We start from the raw sequence: 23,334 nt of genomic DNA, 5'->3' as shown, positions 1-23,334 counted from the left end.
TTCGCTGCGAAATGAAAAGTTGGTCGTTGGAGGACACGAAGGCAACCTTTTACCTTAACATTCATTGTCTCGCAAATTCTTGGGTTCGAATGTGTGTCTTGTCTGCCAGAAAATGTACCGCAAGCATTGCCAGCTGAGTGCGTCTGATTTTCCACCATTTATTCTGCGGTTGGATAACAGGCATATGAAAAATATCCAAAAAAACGAGGTTGGCTTGAACGAAGTCGGAATACTTCTTGACAGAGAAGGTTCGAAGGTTGCAAGCGAGCTCCTTCACACTGACATGGATATTTCTGCAGTGAGCGACATCAGACTGTTTCCACAATGAATGTCACTCCCTTTATTTTGGAAAAGTGAAATGGTATTCACATTCCGACTGGTTTCAGTTGATTTGTGAGAGATCGCTAAAGGATCAATCTCCGGTGAAGACGGCCTTTTTCTCTCTTTCTGTTGGCCGAATCCAAAATGAAATTGGAGCTGGACTAATCATGCAAGAAATCAGGAATCACTTTAGCAAACAAAATACGGCCGAAAGCTGGAACTCTCTCATCCCAAAGAATGTGGATTGAGGTTCAATTCATAATTTGAAGTCTGATATTGATAGATCGTTTTTCGATTCGGGCACCAAGGAATATGAGTCCAAGACGGAGAAACAGAGATGAATTGCAGATCAACTCATGATCTAATTGAATGGGGGAGCAGGTTCGAGGGGCTGAATGGCCTTCTCTTGTCCCGATGATCCTATACTGCTCAGCACGGAGCTGGACGAATGGGAAAAGACATCAGACTAACTCCAGAATGAAAAAACGGGTGTTCAGAAGAAGATACCCTGAGATTGTGGAACGAACTGAACTCCTGCAGCAAAGCCAACAGCTGTCTCTCTGCAATAATAAGATGGGAAGGCTTTCAGTAGTCGGCCCGGCTAGCTCAGTCGGGAGAGCATGAGACTCTTAATCTCAGGGTCGTGGGTTCGAGCCCCACGTTGGGCGATTTGTGTTCTACTTTTCACACTCGGTGATAAATTTTTTAAAGTGCAACCTCTTGTCTCCAGATTCGAAACAGGCACAACCCTGAGCTGTGTGAAATGAAACCGTGAGCGTTGCAAAATATCCACTCCCTCCCGATTCTACCTTCTCGTTCCCTCCACATGGGACACGGACAGGTTATCGGTTCAATTGGATTCACTTTTTGTTGTTATTAAAAATGTTGAAGGTCAGAAAATGTAATATTTAGGAGATGCCAACGCTGGAACAATTCGCCTCTCTGATACCTCCTGATCCCCCCTTACCCCATTTGATTCTCCCTGTGCTCCTTATCATCGCTGATACGCTCTGTCTCTTACCTTCTCCGATACCCTCAGAGAGTCCATGATTCACTTTGAACCTTGTCAGCGCCATTCACCTGCTCTGATACCTATTGATTGCCCCTTACACAGATGCGCCATGAGCCGCCTTACACTCTCCCATACTCGGCAGTCCTTCCCCTCTCTCAGATCTTAATACACTCTCTGATGCCATCTGACTTCCCGCTCTCCTCTTTGAGCCCCCTTACACTCTCGGATGCCCTCTGATAGTACCTTCCCCTCTCTGAGATGCCCTTGCCACAGTGGATCGCCACGAAGAAGCGATTAGACGCCCTGAGGCCTTCTCAGATGCAATTACCGTCCCTGCTATCAAAGTGCGGTGTAACTTCACAGGTGGATCTACCGGTCTGTGTTAAGGATGAGATCAAGAGTTTGATCGGTCGCTGCTGTTTCCGCCTCTGAGAGCTCGATTGGCGGTCGGGACCGATCTTCCTCCCACAAACTGGGTGTGGATGTATGAGTGCGCTGTTGATTTATAAACTTTGGTAGTTTACGTATGACAACGATGTTTATATATGAACTGTGGGTGTATCTCTACGAGTACGATGTTTATATATGAATTCTGGAATGAACAGGAGGGGCAATTCCTCCTGGGGTTATATTTTCTTCCACGACAATAACACAAAGTAATCGTTGGATACAGAGCCGAAATAGCTCAGTTGGGAGAGCGTTAGACTGAAGATCTGAAGGTCCTTGGTTCAATCCCGAGTTTCGGCAGTTTTTGTTTGTTTCTTTCTTCTTCCTTGCTTCGATTCTCGGATTTATTTGCAGTGAAATTTAATTCCCGCCACTGAAGGATTGGGGATTGAATGGAGAGACATCAAGGATGGGAATTATTTATATCGTTTGTATTTGGCTGTTATTTCACTGTTACCTTCTGCCTTTTTCTCTTGGTTTTGTCTCTCTCGGTGCCAGGTGACTATTTGATTTGTCCGAAACTGTTCCATTTTCCACATCTCGGGGCGGTCAGACCCGCTCTGTCTCTCTGTTGCTGCTGATGATCATTAATGGGAACAAGCCGCGAGTTAAACGTTTATCTGCAAATTGGAGAAAGACAAATCAAAAGAAAGACGTGTTTATCCTGCCCAGGGGTAAAGTTACAACGGATGTAATTTAAAAACGGTCCCCGTGAATTTTTCTGTTGATTTTCTTTTTAAAGCTTCGATTTCAAAAGTTACAAAAACGCGAAATAAATAAAGTAAATTACAAGAATCGAGTCCGTGATCATTATGTTACAGTATACTCTTTGCAAACGAGTTAACCGGCCGTACCAACGGCACATTAGGCTGTTTAATTAATTTTTGTACCTGCAGCGATTTCTGTACTTTTACCCCTAAATCTCTCTGCTCCTCCACAGCACCGAGTTTCTCACCATTTAGAAAATACTCTGATTTATCTTTCTTAGATTTAAAGTGTATGACCTCGGTCTCCCCCACATTTAACACTATTTGCCACAGTTTTGTCCACACACTTAATCTATCAATTCCCACTTTTCAATTTCCTGCTACCATCTGCGTTTCTTCCTACGTCACCAGAAGGCTGCGTGTTCAAAACACGGGTTAACCGTTGCCTTTAGAGCTGATAGGGTTCTGTATAGTTCCGGAATGAATGTTTCATCTGCTTTTTCTCAATAAACAGAACCTTGCTCTATATTCTGGTTCACTGGATCTCAAATTTGAGCAAATCGTTTCATTTTGCCCTCGACTTTTGATCTTGTGCTGCGGATGAAACTTTTGCAAAGAGGGAGAAGAAGTCCCCAAATCGCCCCACGTGTATCTCAAACGCTTTGGGACGAAGTTCTGTGTAAACAATCAGGAATTTAAAGGCACCTCAATGACCTGCACTTTCATTGAATGACTTTTTTTCGCCATTGGAATCGACGAGAAATCGCTGTCGGCTTTCATCTCACTGAAGTGCAGAGTGTGGCCGCCTTGTATCGGTCAACGTGTTAGTGACGAGTTTGGGTTAAGCACGGGTCGCGTTTATTTCTGAAATCTCACCAAGCACCGGGAAAAAGAAACTTAGAATCAAACTGTCCCTGTAAGTGATGAATTGAAGGGAATATCGCTCCAAACAGATCTGGACAATGTGCAGCGCAGCCGCACAGGAGTTCCAAATCCAACCTCTCGCCACTCGGCAATCGCATTAACTGAACGTTACTCTGGCCCAGTGTCACCGCGCTGAAATCGAGTCTTTCTCGGCCACATTTTTTCTTAACATAATAATTACTGGTTTAAGAGTGAAAATTGTCGTCCACTTCACTGTAAGTGCAAGAGACAACTTTGTAGACACCGTGTAGTGTCACAGACCTGCTGGTTTGTCCTGCTCATTTCATCTCATCTCATTTTCCGCAAACCTGAATATTACTGGAACAGAGAATGGCGAATCACAGCTCAAAAATCAATCCTCTCTTCCACGAGCGGACTGAGTCTTTCAACATACAGGTGTTTAATGGTAAGGTGAGTTTAATTTTCAGAAATAATACAGCACAGATTTTCACTCGTGCAAGCTGCACACATTTTATTTTGGAAAAGTAAACTGATTGGAAGAAAGCTGTTACATTGAGTGCGGCAACCTGAAGCGTCAGCTCGATGAATTGGTCCTTGAACATTTGCAAGTTCTGTTTCTGTGGGGCAATTGGTTCGCGCGTTTCGCTGCCAACTGAAAAGTTGGTCGTTCGAACCCACGAGAGGACGCTAAAGCAACCTTTCACCTTAACATTCATTGTCTCGCATTTCTTGGGTTCGATTGTGTGTCTTGTCTGCCAGAAAATGTACCGCAAACATTGCCAGCTGAGTGCGTCTGATTTTCCACCATTTATTCTGCGGTTGGATAACAGGCATATGAAAAATATCCAAAAAAACGAGGTTGGCTTGAACGAAGTCGGAATCCTTCTTGACAGAGAAGGTTCGAAGGTTGCAGGCGAGCTCCTTCAGACTGAATGACACTGACATGGATATTTCTGCAGTGAGCGACATCAGACTGTTTCCACAATGAATGTCACTCCCTTTATTTTGGAAAAGTGAAATGGTATTCACATTCCGACTGGTTTCAGTTGATTTGTGAGAGATCGTTCAAGGATCAATCTCCGGTTAAGACGGCCTTTATCTCTCTCTCTGCTGGACTCATCATGCAAGAAATCAGGAATCACTTCAGCAAACAAAATGCGGCCGAAAGCTGGAACTCTCTCATCCCAAAGGATGTGGATTGTGATTCAATTCATAATTTGAAGTCTGATTTTGATAGATCGTTTTTCGATTCGGGTACCAAGGAATATGAGGCCAAGACGGAGAAACAGAGATGAATTGCAGATCAACTCATGATCTAATTGAATGGGGCAGCAGGTTCGAGGGGCTGAATGGCCTTCTCTTGTCCCGATGTTCCTATACTGCTCAGCGCGGGGCTGGACGACTGGTAAAAGTCATCAGATTGACTCGAGAATGAGAAGTGGGTGTTCAGATTCAGCCACCTTGGCATTGTCGGACAAACTGAACCCCAACATCAACGTCACCACCCGCCTCTCTGAAATAATAGGATGAGAAGGAGCCCTGCCGCTGGCCCGGCTCGCTCAGTCGGTAAAGCACGAAATTCCTAATCTCAGGGTCGTGGGTTTAAACCACAGCTTGGGCGTTTTGTGTTCTATTTTTCACAGTTGGTGATGAAAGGTTCAAAGTGCAACCTCTTATCTCCAGTTCACGAAATCCAGTTATATAAACAGACAAAACAATGAGCTGTGTGAAAGGAAACCGTGAGCGTTGCCAAATATCCAGCCCCTCCCGATACTATCTTCTCATTCCCTCCACATGGGACACGGCAGATACCGTTTCAATAGTTTTCATTTTTGCTGTTATTAAAAATGTTGATTTTTAGGAAGTGTAATATTTAGAAGATGCCAACTCTGGATCCATTCGCCTCTCTGATACCTCCTGAGCCCACCTTACCCTCTTTGATTATCCATGAGCTGCTCATCTTCTGTGATATCCTCAGAGAGTCCATGATCCTCTTTGAACCATGTCAGCGCCCTTTACACTCTCTGGTCCCCGCTGAGTGCCCCTCGCCCACTGACACGCCCGGAGCGTCCTTACACTCTCTGATACCCTCTGGCCGTCCTTCCCCTCTGCGAGATCTCAATATACTCTCTGATACCCTCTGAATGCCCGCTCCCCTCTCTGAGATGCCCTTGCCCCAATGGATCGCCACTAAGAAGCGATTAGACCCCCCGATGCCTTGTCAGAACACATTACCGTCCCTGCTTTCAAAGTGCGGTGTAACTTCACAGGTGGATCTACCGGTCTGTGTTAAGAATGAGATCCAGATTTGTTCGGTCGCTGTTGCTTCCGCCTCTCCCACTCTGAGAGCTCTATTGGCAGTCGGTACTGATCTTCCTCCTATAAACTGGGTGTGGATCTATGAGTGCGCTGCTGATTGATAAACTTTGGGAGTTTATGTATGACAGCGATGCTTATATATGCTCTGTGGGTGTGTATATATGAGTGCAATGTTTATATATGAATTGTGGAATGAACAGGAGGGGCAATTCCTCCTGGGGCTATATTTACTTCCACGACAATAACACGAAATAAACGATGGATGTGGAGCCGAAATAGCTCAGTTGGGAGAGTGTTAAGGTCCTTAGTTCAATCCCGAGTTTCGGCAGTTTATGGTTGTTTAGTATCTCCTTCCTTGCTTCGATTCTCGCATTTATTTATAGTAAAATTTGATACCCGACACTGAAGGATTGGGGATGGAATAGAAAGGCATCAAGGATGGGAAATATTTCTATCGTCTCTATGTAGTTTTTATTTCTCTGTTACCTTCTGCCTTTTTCTCTGCATTTGTTCTAATCTGATCCCTTTTCCACATCTCGGGGCGGTCAGACCCGCTCTGTCTGTCTGTTGCTGCTGATGATCATTAATGGGAACAGGCCGCGAGTTAAACGTTTATCTGCAAACCGGAGAAAGACAAAAAAAGACTTGTTTCTCCGACCCGAGGGCAAAGTTGCAATGGATGTTATTCAAAAAAACTGTCCCCGTGAATTTGTCTGTGGTTTTTTTTGTAAAGCTTCGATTTTAAAAGTTACAAAAACCCGAAATAAATAAAGTAAATTACAAGAATCGAATCCTTGATCATGACATTACGGTATACTCGATGCAAATGAGCTAACCGGCCCTACTAACGGCACATTCGGTTATTTAATTATTGTTTTACCTGTACGCTGGCTGGTAGCGGTTTCTGTACATGGCCCTCTAAATCTCTCTACTCGTCCACAGTTCCGAGATTCTCACCACTTTAGAAAATACTCTGATTTATCTTTCTCAGATTTACAGTGCATGACCTCGCTCTCCCCCACATTGAACTGTATTTGCCGCAGTTTTGCCCACTCACTTCATCTATCAATTCCCACTTTTCAACTTCCGGTTTTTAAGCTACATTACTTATTGTGCCACCAGAAGGCTGCTTGTATCAATCATGGGTAACCGTTAATTTTAGAGCTGATAGGATTCTGGATCGTTCCAGAATTAATGTTTTATCTGCTTTTTCACAATTAACAGAACCTTGCTCTGAAGTCTGCTTCCCGAGTTCTCAAATTTCAGGAAGGCGTCTCATTCTGCCCTCGACTTTTGATCTTGACCTGCAGTTGAAACTTTTGCAAAGAGGGAAAAGATGTCCCCAAATCACTCCACGTGAATCTCAAACGCTTTGGGATGAAGTTCAGTTCAAACAATCAGGACGTTAAAGGCCCCTCAATGATCTGCACTTTCATTGAATGAGTTTTGTTCGTCATTGCATTCGATCGTGAAATCGCTCTCCGCTTTCATCTCACTGAAGTGAAGAGTGTGACGGCATCAGACTAACTCCAGAAAAAAAAACGGGTGTTCAGAAGGAGATAACCTGAGATTGTGGAACGAACTGAACTCCTGCAGCAAAGCCAACAGCTGTCTCTCTGCTAAATAGGATGGGAAGAATTTTGACAGTCGGCCCAGCGAGCTCACTCTGCAGAGCATGAGACTCTTAATCTTAAGGTCGTGGGTTCGAGCCCCACTTTGGGCGATTTGTGTTCTATTTTTCACACTGAGTGATAAAAGTTTCAAAGTGCAACCCCTTTTCTCCAGTGATATCACCAGACACAACCCTGAGCTGTGTGAAAGGAAACCGTGAGCGTTGCCAATTATCCACTCCCTCCTGATTCTACCTTCTCGTTCCCTCCACATGGGACACGGACAGGTTATCGGTTTAGTCGGCTTCATTTTTTGCCGTTATTAAAAATGTTGAAGGTTAGAAAATGTAATATTAAGAAGATGCCAACTCTGGATCCATTCGCCTCTCTGATACCTCCTGAGCCCACCTTACCCTCTTTGGTTCACCCTGAGCTCCTTATCTTCTCTGATACGCTCTGTCTCTGACCTTCTCCGATACCGTCAGTGAGTCCATGATCCTCTTTGAAACTTGTCAGCGCCATTTACCTGTTCTGATGCCCACTGAGTGCCCCTTACACAGATACGTCCTGAGCCCCCTTACACTCTCCCATACTCGGCAGTCCTTCCCCTCTCTCAGATCTTAATACACGCTCTGATGCCATCTGACTGTCCCTTCCTCTCTCTGAGCCCCCTTACACTCTCTGATGCCATCTGACTGTCCCTTCCCCTCTCTGAGATCCCCTTGGCCCGATCGATCGCCACTAAGAACCCATTACCCTCACTGATACACAAATGCGATGTAATTTCACAGGTGGATCTACCGGTCTGTCTTAAGGATGAGATCCAGAGTTTGTTCGGTCGCTGCTACTTCCGCCTCTCCCAGTCTGAGAGCTCTATCGGCGGTCGGTATCGAACTTCCTCCTATAAACTGGGTGTGGATGTATGAGTGCGCTGCTGATTTACAAACTGTGGGAGTTTATATATGAGAACGATGTTTATATGTGAAGTCTGGGTGTTTATATATGAGTGCGATATTTATATATGAACTGCAGGTGTGTATATCTGATTGCTATGTCAATATATATGAACTGTGGGTGCGTGTATGAGTGCGGTGTTTTTAAACGAACTGTGGGGTTTTATATATGAGTGCGATGTTTAAATATGAACTGTTGTTGGGTATATGTGAGTGCGATGTTTATATATGAAGTGCGGTAATGAACAGGAAGAGCAAGGCGTCGCGGCGGTGATATTTTCTTGCAGGACAATGAGGCAAAGTTGAATTTGCTGTTGGGTCAAAATCGCTGAGTTGGAATTGCGTTAAACTGAAGATCTAAAGGTTGTTCATTCAATCCCGGATTTCGGCAGTTTTTGGTTATTTGGTTTCTTCTTCTTTGGGTCGATTCTCGCATTTATTTACAGTGAAATTTGATTCCCGCCACTGAAGGATTGGGGATTGAATAGAGAGACATCAAGGATGGGAAATATTTCTATCGACTTGATTTATTTTTTATTTCTCGATTCGCTTCTATCTTTTTCTCTTGGTTTTCTCTCTCTCGGTGCCGGGTGATTATTTGATTTGATTCACTTCTCCAAAGCCGATGCCTTTTCCACATCTCGGGGCGGTCAGACCCGCTCTGTTTGTCTGTTGCTGCTGATGATCATTAACGGGAACAGGCCGCGAGTTAAACGTTTCTCTGCAAACCGGAGAAAGACAAATAAATAGAAAGACGTGTTTCTCCGGCCCAGGGGTAAAAGCTACAATGGATGTTATTCCAAAAATTGTCCCCGTGACTTCGTCTGTGGATCTGTTTGTAAAGCTTGGATTTTAAAAGTCATATAAACACGAACCAAAGCCCCTTCTCAGCCCATACAGGAATCAAACCGCGATTGGGATATTATGACACGTCTAAGCAAACGAACGAACCGTTGCTAACATCCCATTAACGATTTTCAATCGTTTTTGTACCTATAGTGGTTGGTAGCGGTTTCTGTGCACGGACCCCGAAATCTCTCTGCTCCTCCACAGTTCCCAGCTTCTCACCATTTATCTTTTTTCGATTTAAATGGATGACTTCGCTCTCCCACACATTGACCTCCATTTGCCGCAGTTTTGGCCACTCACTTAATCTATCAATTCACACTTTTCAACTTCCTGCTTCTATCTGCATTACTTATTGCTCCCCCAGAAGGCTGCGTCTTCAAATCCCGCCGGGGTAACAGTTGCTTTTTGAGCTGATAGCATTCTGGATCTTTCCAAAATAAATGTTTTATTTTATTTTTCTCAACAAACAGAACCTTGCTCTAAAGTTTGGTTTCTTTGTTCCCCGGTTTCAGGGAGGTGTCTCATTCTGCCCTCGACTTTTGATCTCGAACTGCGGTTGAAACTTTCGCGAAGAGGGAGAAGTCCCCAAATCACTCGACCTGAATCGCCAACGCTTTGGGAAGAAGTTCAGTGCAAACAATCAGGAATTTAAAGGCACCTCAAAGACCTGCACTTTCATTGGGTGAGTTTTGTTCGCCATTACATTCAACCGTGAAATCGGTCTCGACGTTCATCTCACTGAAGTGAAGAGTGTGACCGCCTTGTATCTGTCAGCGTGTAAGTGACGAGTTTGGGGTCGGTATGGGTCGCTTTCAATTTTGAAATCTCACCAAGCACCAGAAAAAAGAAACTTGAAATCAAACTGTCCCTGTAAGTGATGAATTGAAGTGAATATCGCTCCAAGCAGATCTGGACAATGCGCAGTGCAGCCGCACGGGAGTTCCAAATCCACCCTCTCACCACTGGACAATCACAATTTTACTCTGTTCCAGTGTCACCCCGCTGAAATCAAGTCTTTCTCGGCCACATATTTTCTGAACATCATAGTGACTGGTTTAAGAGTGAAAACTGCCGTCCGCTTCACTGTAAGTGCAAGAGACAACTTTGTAGATACCGTGTAGTATCACAGACGTGCTCGTTGGACTTGCTCATTTCATCTCATCTCATTTTCTGCAAACCGAAACATGACTGGAATAGAGAATGGTGAATCACAGCGCGAAAAATCAATCCTCTCTACTACTGGGTGACTGAGTCTTCCAACATACAGGCATTTCGGGGCAAGGGGAGTTTGATGTTCAGAAATAAGACAGCACCGATTTTCAATCGTGCAAGCTGCACACCCTTTATTTTGGAAAAGTAAACTGATGGTAAGACAGCTGTTACATTGATCGTTTCAAGCTGAAACGTTAGCTCGGTGAATTAGTGGTTCAGGAAACCAAACGTCGTGTCTCTGTGGTCCAATTGGTAAGCGCGTTCGGCTGTTAACTGAAAATGTTGGTTTGAGCCCACCCGGGGATGACAGGGAGTTTTTACCTTAACATTCGTTGTTTCGCATTTCCAGGTTTCGAATGTGTGTTCTGTTTGCATGAAAATATACCGTAAACATTGCCAGCTGAGCGCGGCTGATATTCCACCATTTAATCTGCCCCAGATAACAGGTATCTGAGGCCCAGTTTTGAGCTTCCACGATCTGTTCACACAACAGGTTGGATGGTGTCCTCAGTGCGAAAACGGGAGTTCGTCTCCACGAGAACTGTGCGGTGGTCACTCCCACCAATACTGTCATGTACAGATGCATTTCCGACAGGTAGATTTGTGAGGACGAGGTCAAGTAAATTTTTCCCCTCGTGTTGGTTCGCTCACCATCTGCTGCAGGCCCAGTCTGGCAGCTTTGTCCTTCAGGACTCGGCCAGTAGTCGTGCTACCGAGCCACTCTTGGTGATGGACATTGAAGTCCCCCACTCAGAGTACCTTCTGTGGCCCTTGCTACCCTCAGCGCTTTCTCCAAGTGGTGCTCAACATGGAGGAGGACTGATTCATCAGCTGAGGGAGGGCGGTTGGTGGTAATCAGCAGGAGGTTTCCTTGCTCATGTTTGACCTGATGCCATGAGATTTGCATTTGGTCCAGAGTCAATGTTGAGGACTGCCAGGGCCATTCCCTCCTGACTGTATATCACTGCACCGCCACCTCTGGTTTGTCTGTCCTGCCAGTGGGACAGCACATACTCAGGGATTGTGATGGAAGAGTCGCGGACCTCTGCTGAAAGGCATGATTCTGTGAGTATGGCTATGTCAGGCTGTTGCTTGACTGCTCTCCCAATTTTGGCACTGGTCCCCAGATTTTAGTGAGGAGGACTTTGCAGGGTCAACTGGGCTTGGGTGCCTTTTTCATGTCCAGTTTTATTCTGAGTATGACTTTTTTTAAACGAGTTTTTACAACTGAATGGCTTGCTAGGCCATTTCAGAGGGCAATTACGAATCAACCACATTGCTGTGGGCCTGAAGTCACATCATAGGCCAACCGGGTAAGGACGGCAGGTTTCCTTCTCTGAAGGACATTAGTGAACCAGATGGGTTTTATTTATGACAATCCGGTCGTTTCATTGCCACCATTACTGATAGTCGTATTTTAATTCCAGATTTTAATTAATGAATTGAATTTAAATTCCCCAGCTGCCGTGGCAGAATTTGAACTTATGACACGTAGATTATTCGTCCAGGCCTGCTAGATTACAAGTTCAGTAACATAACCACGAATGCTACCGTACTGTATCTGGACTATAACATATTGATTTGACTCTGTTTATTAATTAGTATTAAAGAAAACCGCATTCCCACGGGTCACACTGAGATGGGGCCTATTTTTTATCAACTATTAAAGGTGACGTTGGGTCTAAGAAATAAAAGTGACTAAAAAAGCAAAATAGAAACTAATAATGTGATTTGGCTCCAGTTTCTTCAAATTTTGTGATGAAGAAATAAAGGTGTCAAGGGGGAAAAAAGCAACAATTTCAATGCAACCAAACAAGAAGTCCGGGGGCGAATTGTGGAGCTGTCGTTGGACCCAGTCTCACCTTTTTTCTTCCATTAAAAACAGGCCCATCTCCGTGTGAGCCGTGCGAATGCTGGTTTATGTTCCGGAGCCCGTGGGCCTCGGACTGTGCCTCAGGCTGATTGGAACAGACAATTACTGCCAGTTAACAGCGCTGCGATAAAAAGAGGGAGTCGGTTTTCTCCTCTCACTTACCTGGGAGGGTTTGTTTGTTATAATGGAGGGTTCGGGGATTCTTGGTTTGTTACTTGTTGTAATCTGTTCAGCTCAGCCGCCCTCTCTCCTTTTCCCCGCCGATAAATGTTGGCTGTCTCCCAAAAACCGCAAAGACTGCGGATTTCCGTGAATTGAAGCCAGTGAGTGTGTGCAGAGAGGCTGCTGCTTTGATGCGGGGAGCCGGGATGCACCGCCGTGTTTCTATTCATTGGACAGTCTTCCAGGTGGGTGTATTCTCAGTCCGTTTATATTCTGGGCCAGGACTTTCCAGGTTCACCCGCAATCTAGCTGTACTCGGGGTTTCCCTGGACAGTTTCCTCTTTCTCCTTCCTGTCCTACGTCAGTTGGAATTTCAAACCTTTCCAGTCCGGAGTGGAAATGGTGGTGTGATTGAGAGTCTCTAATCCCGCAGAGTATAATTGATTGTGGGATTGGGGGCTGGTAATCAAACAAAGGGAAATAGTTAATCGGCCTTTGACACAATATCTGCAGTTAGAATCATTCCACCGTTGCTCGGTGACTTGGGACTCACACTGGTTGAATTCTGCCCTGTGTAATTGTCCAGGTAGTTGGGGGAGGGAGGGGCAGAGTGAATGAGCCCCGGCCCCTGTTGCCACTGACCATTTGAATTTGATATTTAATTTCTATCGGAGATGCGAGCAATTTAAATCCAAGCAGCGTGGTGACGAGCTGTAATTAGTCAACTGGTTTCCGTTAGACAGATAATGGGACGGGTTAGAAACTGAAACATGGATGGGGCTTGTCCCCTTCCCTGTAACGGTTCCCTTGACCCTCCCCGTGGGGCAACTAACCGCCTTTCATTGACTCTCTTGCAGTCTGCACCAAGGATGGGCAGGTCCTCATCGCTATCTCCAAGGATTTGACGCTGCCTCCTGTAAACCTGACAACGGTCCATCTGAAGGAGGGAGACGGAGCTGAGTGCAGTCCGACCGTGGCCTCTGCAGACACTGTGCTCTTTCAGTTCGCAGTCACTGAATGTGGTGCTACTCAGCGGGTAGGTATTGCGGGCTGGGAGTCCCATCAATGGCTCAGTTCGGGACTGATGGTCTTCTGTCTCTTGTAGCTGGACGGCGTGAACATCCTGTATGAAACGGATGTGTTGGGTGAGTTTGAGATTTTGGATGGCGCTTTGGGATCGGTGACCCGGGACAGCCCTTTCAGGTGAGAATAGGAGCACATTCAGCGGGTAGAGACAGTGAGGACCTGAATTCTCCAGCCGCGTCCGTTCTCTTGCAGGCTCCATGTCCAGTGCAGTTACAGGGGAAGCCAGGAGTCTGATCTGCAGGTGAAGCCCAGAGTTTACACCCTTTCTCCACCACTGCCTGCCACTGAGGCCGGGATCCTGCTTCTGGAGCTGAGAATAGCGAGAGGTAACGAGTGCTCGCTGATAGTAGTGTCCAACTTCAGGCTCTCTCTCCACATAGTGCCCGCCCTTCATCTTTCTCTTTCCAGATGGTGGCTACCGGAGCTGGTACGTGGCCAGTGACTACCCGATCCTGAGTGTGCTCCGGGACCCCGTGTTTGTGGAGGTTCGTGTTCTGAATCGGAACGATCCGTCCCTTGTGCTGGTGCTCAATGACTGCTGGGCGACCCCCACCCCAGAGCCGTATTCGGGGATCCGATGGGACCTCCTGGTGGAGAGGTAAGGGAGCGAGTGAGAGGGCTTGAGGCAGATTGGGGAGGGGGCGACATGGGCGGGGATTAATACAGAAATCGTTACTTCAGTCCGGGTTAGTGATTGGGGAAATATTCCTTCGAAGTTGATTTTTTTGTTCCAGACGCTGGTATAATTGGTTTCATGTCAACCTATAATCGTGTGACTCACTGTCTCTGTTCCAGGTGCCCCTTTGCTGGTGATAACTACAAAACCCGCCTCCTTCCGGTAAACGCTGATTCTCATTTGCGGTTCCCAACTCACCATAATCGTTTTGTAGTCAGCACGTTCGCTTTCTGGGACCGAGTTTCGGGCCGGGCTCTGACCGGGGAGGTGAGTTTCCTTCAGTGCTTCTTTCCCGGTCACTTGTTCCCTGGGTGTTAAGTGAGCAGGCCCCTGTTGGTCAGTTGACTGTAGAAGCATTAATCTCCGGGCTGGGAGCTGTGGGATTGACCATACTGCACTGTCGCTTTGCAGGTTTATTTCCACTGCAGTGCTGAGGTTTGCTACCCTTCCACTCGAGAGAACTGCACGGCTCCCTGCAGCCCCAGTAAGTACCTGTAATCTGACTAGAAACTAAACCCTGATGGGGAGGGGTGGGTGTGGGTCATCTGAACACGGGGCTCCCTCAGCAAGAGGCCGAACACTGGGCACAGGAGGAGTGTCCTGAATCTGGCGGTTCTGAGAACTTTCCCAGTTGCATTCGGTGCAGGTTTCCATTTAGAATGGCAATCTAGGGCAGCGGTTCTGAGCACACCTTGCACCAGGTCAGTAATTGTGAAGGACGCTCTGATCCTTGAAATGGGATGAATGAAGTATTTCTGGTTCCTTGCTAATTGCCCGGATGCTGAGCTGCCCTACTTGCCGACCGCTGAAGAGCAGAATCCTCCCATTGTTGGCACGGGTGTGTTCCGCATCCGGTTTGGAATAGTCCACCCTTGGCACTGGATAACATTTTACCAGCATCTAATTGTCGTCTTTCTGACACCGGGAATTCAGGGTGCAACTGAAAGGATGTCCCGGGGCCGGACACCTGGCCAATTTGAAGGTCTCCTGAAACTGCGGGTCAAAGTAAATCATCAAACAGTGTCTCCTTCACAGGAGACCAGACTGGCCATTGTAGCAGCAGCAATTGCAAACTCTGCTCAGTTGGTGCGTCCTTCTGAGAATCGGTTTGGTGACAACCAGATGCAATTATAGCCGGAATTCTAAACTCTGTCCGGTACCCAGGGCCCTGATGTTTTTTGCATGAGGCCATCTGATTCAGGATTTGCAGACAACTGAAGATTTAATTATTCAACATCAACTCTTGTCTCTTGTTCTCCTTCGCCCCCAGAGAGGCGAAGAAGCGCCGATAACCGGTCTGGGGCCTTGGTGACCGCTGATGGACCCATCCTTTTCTTGGAAGGTGAGGAGAGATTGGCTGCTCGGATCCACCAGGATGAGAAAGGTAAACAGGGAGCTTCCACCTGTCTCTCGTGATGGAGTAACTGGTGCCCATCTAACCCTGGCTTCTCCCCACAGATGCTGCTGTTGATTCTACCTCCCTTGTTCCTGGATTAGCGGTTGGGGTAGCACTGCTCTCCGTGGCCCTGTTGGTCGGGACTGTTGCTTTGTGGAAAATGGAGCAGGGCCGCAGGGTGGGCTCCGAGTGCAGCTCCATGGAACTGTAGATGTGTCTGTTGGATAATAAACTCCTGTTATAGACGATTGCTGGTCTCGTTATCTTTCAAATGCTCGCTGGATTGTACTGTTTGCAGTGAGTTAACTTGGTACCTGGTTTGAGAATTGTTTTTGCAGCATCCCACGGCTGCAGCAAACAATTCCAGCCCCCAACGATTCGCATTGAGATCCAGGGCAAAGCTGTGGTGGGTTTGTAGCAAAATAGTGTCGGTCAGGAATGACTGGTTCACTTGCCTCTAACACTGGTCCTGGGCACATGTCTCCGGAATTGGCTCTTCCCTGACTGCATCGATTGACCAATTTGCCAAGCCTGGCGAGTGTTGGGCTCTCCTCGCATGACCACTGGCTGCTGGTCTCTCCGGCTATCGGAACAGGAGAATAGACCAGATGAATATGTGGCTGCAGGGATGGTGTCGCAGGGAGGGATTTAAATTCATGGGACATTGGGACCGTTCTGCAGAAGGTGGGACCTGTACAAGTGGGACGGGTTACACCGGAGCCGGACCAGGACTGATGTCCTCGCAGGGGAGTTTGCTCGTGCTGTTGGGGAAGGTTTAAACTGGAATGGCAGGGGGATGGGAACCTGAGCAGGGAGACAGGAGGGGAAAACAAGGATAGAAACAAGACAAAGGGAGGAAGCAATAGTGGCAGGCGGAGAAAACAAGAGCAAAAAACAAATAGGGCCATAGTGCAAAAAAAAAACTGGATAACTAGCAATCTTCAAGACCAGTCTGAAGGCATTGTCTTAATGTGTGGAGCATTTGCAATAAGGTCGATGAATTAACAGCACAGAGATTAATGGGTATGAAAAAGTTACGATTATGGAGACATGGCTGCAGGGTGACCAAGGATAGGAACTGAACATCCAGGGGTAGTCAATATTTAGGAAGGACAGGCAAAAAGGGAAATGATGTGAGGTAGCGTTGTTAGTAAAGGAGGAAATCAACGCAATAGTGAGGAAGGATATTGGCTCAGAAAATCACGATGTGGAATCTGTATGGGTGGAGCTAAAATACCAAGGGGCAGAAAACGGTGGGGGTTGTCTATTGCCCCCCAAACAGTAGTGATGTAGGAGAGGGCATTAAACAGGAAATAGGAGACGCATGCAAGTAGGGTACAACTGTAATCACGCTGACTTAATTTAACATGTAGTTTGGTCAAACCAAATTAGCAATAATACTGTGGGGAAGGAATTCCTGGAGTGCACATGATTGATTTCTAGACCAATACATTGAGGAACCAACTAGAGAACAGGCGATCCTAGATTGGGTATTGTGCGATGAGAAAGGATTGATTAACAATCTTTTGCGGGCTCCCTTAGAGAAGAGCGACCATAACATGATAGAATTCCTTATTTCAGATGGAGACTGAAGTAGTTGAATCCGAAACTGGGGTCCTGAATCTAAATGAAGGAAATTATGAAAGTGTGAGTTGGCTAGGATGGATTGGGGAACTTCACAAAGGGATGACGGTGGATAGGCAATGGCTAATATTTAAAGAACATGTGCAGGAATTACAACAATTATTGATTCCTGTCTAGCACAAAAATAAAAAAGAAATTAGGGATAGTATTTATCCAAAGAGGAGACATATAAAATTGCTAGAAAAAGCAACAAGCCTGAGGATTGGAAGCAGTTTAAAATTCAGCAAAGGAGGACAGAGATTGACTAAGAGGGAAAAATTAGAGTATGAGAGTAAACAAGCAGGAACATAAAAACTGACTGTAAAAATTTCTCTAAATGTCAAGAGAAAAAGATTAGTGAAGACAATTAAAAACATACTTTGGTTCTGTTCTGAACCAAGTTTCTACTGAAGGAAACCAGTATTACTTTTAAAGAAAAAATGCTTGGGAAATTAATGGAGTTAAAGGCTGACAAATGCCCAGGGCCTGATAATCTACACCCCAGAGTACCAAACGAAGTGGCCCTGGAAAGAGTGCATGCATTGGTGATCATCTTCCAAAATTCTATACTCTGGAACAGTTCCTACAGATTGGAGGGTTGCAAATGTAACTGCACTTTTTTTTTTAAAGGAGGGGGAGAAAAAACAGGGAATTAAAGACCAGTTCGCCTAACATCAGTAGTGGGGAAAATGCTCGAGTCTATTTTAAAAGATGTGATAACAGAACAATTAGAAGGCATTAATGGGATTTGATAAAGTCAGCATAGGTTTATGAAAGGGAAATCATGCTTAACAAATCTACTGGAGTTTTTTGAGGATGTAACTAGTAGATTAGATAGGTGAGAACCAGTGGATGTGGTATACATGGATTTTCAGAAGGCCTTTGATATGGTGCCACAGAAGAGGACCGTGTGCAAAAGTAAAGCACATGGGATTCGGGGAATAGACTGGCCTGGATTGAGAATTGGTTGACAGACTGGAAAGAGGGGGAATAAACTGGTCTTTTCCCGGGTGGCAGGCAGTGACTAGTGGGGCACGGCAGGGGTCAGTGCTTGGGACCCCAGCTATTCACAATATATGTCAATGATTTGGATGAGGGAACGGAACGGAATGTAACATTTCCAAGTTTGCAGACGACGCAAAGCTGGGGTGGAATGCGAGCTGTGAGGAGGATGCAAAGAGGGTCCAATGTGATTTCGACAAGTTGGGTGAGTGGGCAAGAACATGGCAGATGCAGTATAACGTGGATAAATGTGAGGTTATCTACTTTTTTTGTCAAAACAGAAAGGCAGTTTATTATCTGAATGGTGATAGATTGGGAAAATGGGGAGGTGCAACGAGACCTGGGTGTCCTTGTACACCAGTCGCTGAAAGCGAGCATTCAGATGCAGCAAGCAGTTAGGATGGCGAATGGTATGTTGGCGTTCAATGCAAGAGGCTTTGAGTACAGGAGCAGGGAATGTCTTACTGCAGTTGTACGGGGCCTTGGTGAGACCCCATCTGGAGTATTGTGTGCAGTTTTGGTCTCCTTATCTGAGGAAAGATGTCATTGCCATGGAGGGAGTGCAACGAAGGTTTTGCAGACTTGTTCCGAGGATGGCAGGACTGACGTATGAGGAGAGATTGGGTCGACCAGGACTATATTCGCTCGAGTTTAGAAGAATGAGGGGTGATCTCATCGAAACATATAAAATTCTAATAGGATGAGACAGACTAGATGCAGGGAGGATGTTCTCGGTAGCTGGGGAGTCCAGAACCAGGGGTCACAGTCTCAGGATACGGTGTATGTCATTTAGAACCGAGATGAGGAGAAATGTATTCACTCAGTGGGTGGTGAACCTGTGGAATTCACTACCACAGAAGGCAGTGGAGGCCAAGTCATTAGACTTATTCAATAAGCAGATAGATATATTTCTTAATGCTCAAGGGATATGGGGGAAAAGCGGGAACAGGGTACTGAATTAGACGATCAGCCATGATCATTTTGAATGGCAGAGCAGAATGATCGACTCTTGCTTTTATTTTCTATGAAATTGACAAAGATAAAACAGTCTGAACCCCCAACAGAATGTGTAGCACAGATATTAATGAGGAAGTGAGAAGCGTGCCCGTGAATTGGCTCCGTGGCTTAATTGCTGAAAGAACTCCGGTCACAGATTCAACTCCTTGTGGTGCTTTTGTGGAATTTATGATGTTTAGTGAATTTGACCAGCAAAAGCATCGTGCGCTGTTTGTACTTTGTTCGGGGTCCAATACGGAACTGCTCAGAATATCTCTTCAAAATGCCCTTTTATTTTGCAGACAGACCCCTCATAGAATGTGAGCGTAACACGTTAATGTAAGGACACGTTCTTGTTTCTGGGCTCGTTGAGGTCGGGGTATAATTCTCGATTCGAGGTCCATATCCCGTAGAATCCCCAATTTAGCCCTTGACTTTTTATCTCTAGTGGCGGTTCAGACTTTTGCAAAGAGGGAAAAGAAATCCCCAAATCACTCCACCTCAATCTCAAACGCTTTCAGAAGAAGTTCATTTCAAACAATCAGGAACTTAAAGGCACCTCAATGACTTCCACTTTCATTGAACGAGCTTTGCTTGCAATTGCATTCGACCTTGAAACCGCTCTGGGCTTTCATCTCACTGAAGCAGAGTCTGGCCGCTTTGTATCTGTGAGCATGTCACTGACGAGATTCGCTTTAACATTGGTCTCTATCAATTTTTAAAATTTCACCAAGCCTCAAGGAAAAGAAACAGAGAATCGAACTGTCCCTGTAAGTGATGAATTGAAGGGATTGGTGCTCCAAGCAGATCTGAAAAGTGCGCAGTGCAGGCGCTCAGGCATTCCAAATCACCCTCTCGCCACTCGGCGATCTCATTAACTGAGCTTTACACTGGTCTTGTGTCACCGCGCTGAAATCGAACACGTTTCTCTGAACTTCACAGTTGCTGTTTCCGGAGTGAAGACCAGCTCGTTGGTTGAAGCTTGCAGGAGTAAAAATCCAGTCATTTTGGAGAAGTAAACTGACAGTGGACAACTGTTATATTGGTGGCTGCAATCTCATAGTTTCACTCAGTGAATTGCTGGTTTAGCAGGTGACCTCTTTGTATGTTTCGGTGGTGCTCTCATTTAGCGAGAAAGTTTGATGGTTCGAACCCTTATTTATTTTTTCTCTAAGGATTCATCGCCTCAAAGTTCCAGGGTTTCAATCTGTGTTTGGTTTGCAAGAAAATGTACCGTGATCATAGCCGGCTGAGCAGTGCTGATATTCCACCACTGAAACTGCGGTCGGAAATCAGGCACATCAATCATATAAAGGAATGGAACATTGGCTTCACGGATATCACAACTGATAACCCATTTCTTTTAAGCGGGTTTACTTTAAATCAGTTAACGCCTGCTTTAAATGGTAGACTCAGGACTGTCAAACAAACATAGAATAATTACCACAGTCATTTTTAGACTTGACGCCGCAAGGTGACTTTGCTGTCAGTGACGAGCGACGGGAAAGACCAAAGTGTCATTTGCCCCTCTCACTGTGGCCGTGAAGGACTGTGTCCAGGCTGAAGTTCTGTTCCCACCGGACGATCCTCCCCGCAGATTGTGCTTTCTGAGCTCCAGTCAGGTGATGCTAAACACTCAGGTGGGAAAGACCAAAATCTACAACAAGGTGTTTAAAACATAGCTGATTTATTTAACATATCCAGAATCTTAAACTCCAGCCCAGTTATAGCGGTTATTAACATCAGCAGAAACAAACCCCAAATGTCAGAATGAATATGGTTCAGTCCTGGATGGGATTAAAAGCAGAATCCAACCCCTGCAGTCACTTGTGAACTCGCTGGTGTCTCAGCACGTGTGATGACTGAACGAATCCCTTCACACACATAGAATCATAGAAAGTTACAGAACAGAAGGAAGCCATTCGGCCTATCGTGTCTATGACGGCCGAAAAAGAGCTATCCAACTTAATCGCACTTTCCAACACTTGGTCATAGCCCTGTAGGTTACGGCACTTCAAATGCACATCTAAGTACTTTCTAAATGAGTTGAGGTTTTCTGCTTCGACCACCCTTTCAGACAGTGAGTTCCAGACCCCTAACATCCTGTCCGCTTCTGTGTATCCTGTTACTTTTTCACTGCTGTCCGGAAGTCTATGAACAACTCCCACCAAAGTCTTGCATTCTATTCTGTTACTCATTTCCACGCAAAGCCTTTCTACTGCATGCTCACCTTTACTGCTATCTCTTCTTTCTCATGCAGTAATAGTATCCCTCCTCAATATCGCTACTCCACCGCCTTTTCCAATGTCCCTATCCTTTCTAAACGTCTTATAACTTGAAATATTTATCTCCCAGTCATGCCCAGTTTGTAGCCAGGTCTCAGTGATGAGCACTAAGTCATGCACTATAAGCTCAATTTACGCTTCTAATTCCCTTGTTTTATTTCTTATGCTACGGACATTAGTGTATAGAACATTTAATTGGGCATTAGAACTTGTCCTACCCTTATGCCCTGATGTTGTGTTTAACATACTTGGTAAATAAGGTTGGTGAGCTGCAGACACAAGTGGTAACATGGGATTATGTTATAGTGTCAATAATGGAGACCTGTCTCAAATAAGCGGAGGAGTGGCCACTTACATATTCCTGGCTACAACGTATTCAGGAAAGGCAGGGAATAAAAGTTGGGGGGTGGGCCAATTGATCAAAATACTGTTACAGCGGTAGAAAGGGTCGCCATGCTTAAGGGTTCAAAGGCAGAATCTATTTGTTTAGAATTAAGGAACAATTGAGGAGCTATTACGCTGCTGGATGCAAACTATAGGGGACCAACTGGTGGGAAGGAGATGGAGGAGCAAATTGGCAGCAAATTGCAGAAAGATGCAATAATTTTAGAGCATTGATAAAAGGGAACTTCATTTATCCGAATATAGACTGGGAAAGAGCAGTGCAAAAGTCAAAGAGGGCGAGCAATTCCTGAAATGTGTCCAAGAGAACTTTCTTAATCTGCATGTTTTCAGCCCAACGAGGAAGGAAGCAGTGCTGGATTTATTTAGGGGAAAGAAGTGGGGCAAGTGGAGCATGATTCAGTGGGGGAGCATTTGCAGCAGGTTTAGTATAGTTATGGAAAATGCAAGGAAATATCAAGCATGAAAATACTGAACTGGGAAGAGCGAATTTCAGCGAGTTGAAAAGTGATCGGGTCCAGGTGGATTGGAATCAAAGATTGGCAGGTAAAACAGTAAATGAGCAATGGGAGGCTTTGAGTGAGGAGATAGTTCGGGTACAGACTGGACACATTCTTACTAGGGGAAAGGTTGGGCATGCAAAACTAGATCTCCCTGGATGACAACAGAATATTTGAGACAGCATTTTGTACATTCTGAATACCAATGTCCGGACAGGTGTGCCCGCGGTTATCAACCACAACCTCGTCACCTCCACGCTGAAACAAAAAGGGGCCACATTCTGCTTCAGTGAGATAAAATCCGAGAGCGGTTTCAAGGTCAATTGCAATTGCAAGCAGAATGCATTCAGAGGACGTGAGATTATTGAGATACCGACAAACACCCAGCCAGTTTGAACAGCAGGTCAAGATCAAAAGTCGGGGGGTAACAAAATGAGGGTTTGTCCGGGATTTGAACCCGGGATCTCTCACATATTTCAAACAACAAACCCGAAGCGAGAATCATACCCCTGGACCAACGAGCCCGCTGAGCAAAAAAAACAAGCAGTAGTTTCTGAGTATCAGCGGCCACTTTCCCCAAATCTCCTTCCAAGTTCCGTTAATAAAAATGTGTCCGTACATTAGTGAAGAAACATGAAGCCAATTTCTTCACTGTTGGGTTTTGTTTAGGGTTCCTGACTCTGATAAAGATGATTGGGGACAGTTGATGAGTTAATGGTTGTAAGGGCGCAGATACTCCGGTGCAACGGTGCAGATACTCCAGTGTGAGGGTGCAGATACTCTGCTGCAAAGGTGCAGATGCTCCGATTTAACGGTGCAGATACTCGGATGTGAGGATTTGTTGCCGCGACTGAAATGCGGCTTCGAACTGTGGTTATTATCCAAGGCAGCGCTGCAGGATCCTTTCATGATCTCTCACAAATCAACTGAAACCGTTCGGAATGTGAATACAATTTTGCGTTTCCAAAATAAAAGGGAGTGACATTCATTGTGGAAACAGTCTGGTGTCGGTCACTGC

The 23,334-nt window shown here is 45.6% G+C and overlaps 1 protein-coding gene and 2 non-coding genes across 3 annotated transcripts in view; all 3 read left to right on the top strand.

The window, feature by feature from the left end:
• The window catches only part of LOC137335563 (zona pellucida sperm-binding protein 4-like), a 51,078-nt gene extending 35,315 nt beyond the window's left edge, over positions 1–15,763 (top strand). Inside the window, exons 5-15 of the mRNA XM_068000879.1 lie at positions 8,093–8,221; positions 10,665–10,761; positions 12,509–12,595; positions 13,208–13,386; positions 13,456–13,553; positions 13,629–13,762; positions 13,845–14,034; positions 14,232–14,379; positions 14,524–14,596; positions 15,383–15,496; positions 15,571–15,763. Of these exons, the coding sequence (XP_067856980.1) occupies positions 8,093–8,221; positions 10,665–10,761; positions 12,509–12,595; positions 13,208–13,386; positions 13,456–13,553; positions 13,629–13,762; positions 13,845–14,034; positions 14,232–14,379; positions 14,524–14,596; positions 15,383–15,496; positions 15,571–15,719 (1,398 nt within the window). The 3' untranslated portion in view covers positions 15,720–15,763. The remainder of the gene's footprint in view (positions 1–8,092; positions 8,222–10,664; positions 10,762–12,508; positions 12,596–13,207; positions 13,387–13,455; positions 13,554–13,628; positions 13,763–13,844; positions 14,035–14,231; positions 14,380–14,523; positions 14,597–15,382; positions 15,497–15,570) is intronic.
• Positions 917–989, top strand: trnak-cuu (transfer RNA lysine (anticodon CUU)). Its single transcript has one exon. It is a non-coding gene; the product is annotated as a tRNA-Lys (tRNA).
• Positions 2,008–2,080, top strand: trnaf-gaa (transfer RNA phenylalanine (anticodon GAA)). Its single transcript has one exon. It is a non-coding gene; the product is annotated as a tRNA-Phe (tRNA).
• Positions 15,764–23,334: the final 7,571 nt, after the last annotated feature.

Source organism: Heptranchias perlo, chromosome 20, assembly GCF_035084215.1.
Source record: "Heptranchias perlo isolate sHepPer1 chromosome 20, sHepPer1.hap1, whole genome shotgun sequence".
NCBI lineage: Eukaryota > Metazoa > Chordata > Chondrichthyes > Hexanchiformes > Hexanchidae > Heptranchias > Heptranchias perlo.
The sequence above is the reverse complement of the archived record's forward strand: the minus strand, read 5'-3'. Positions and strand labels throughout refer to the sequence as shown.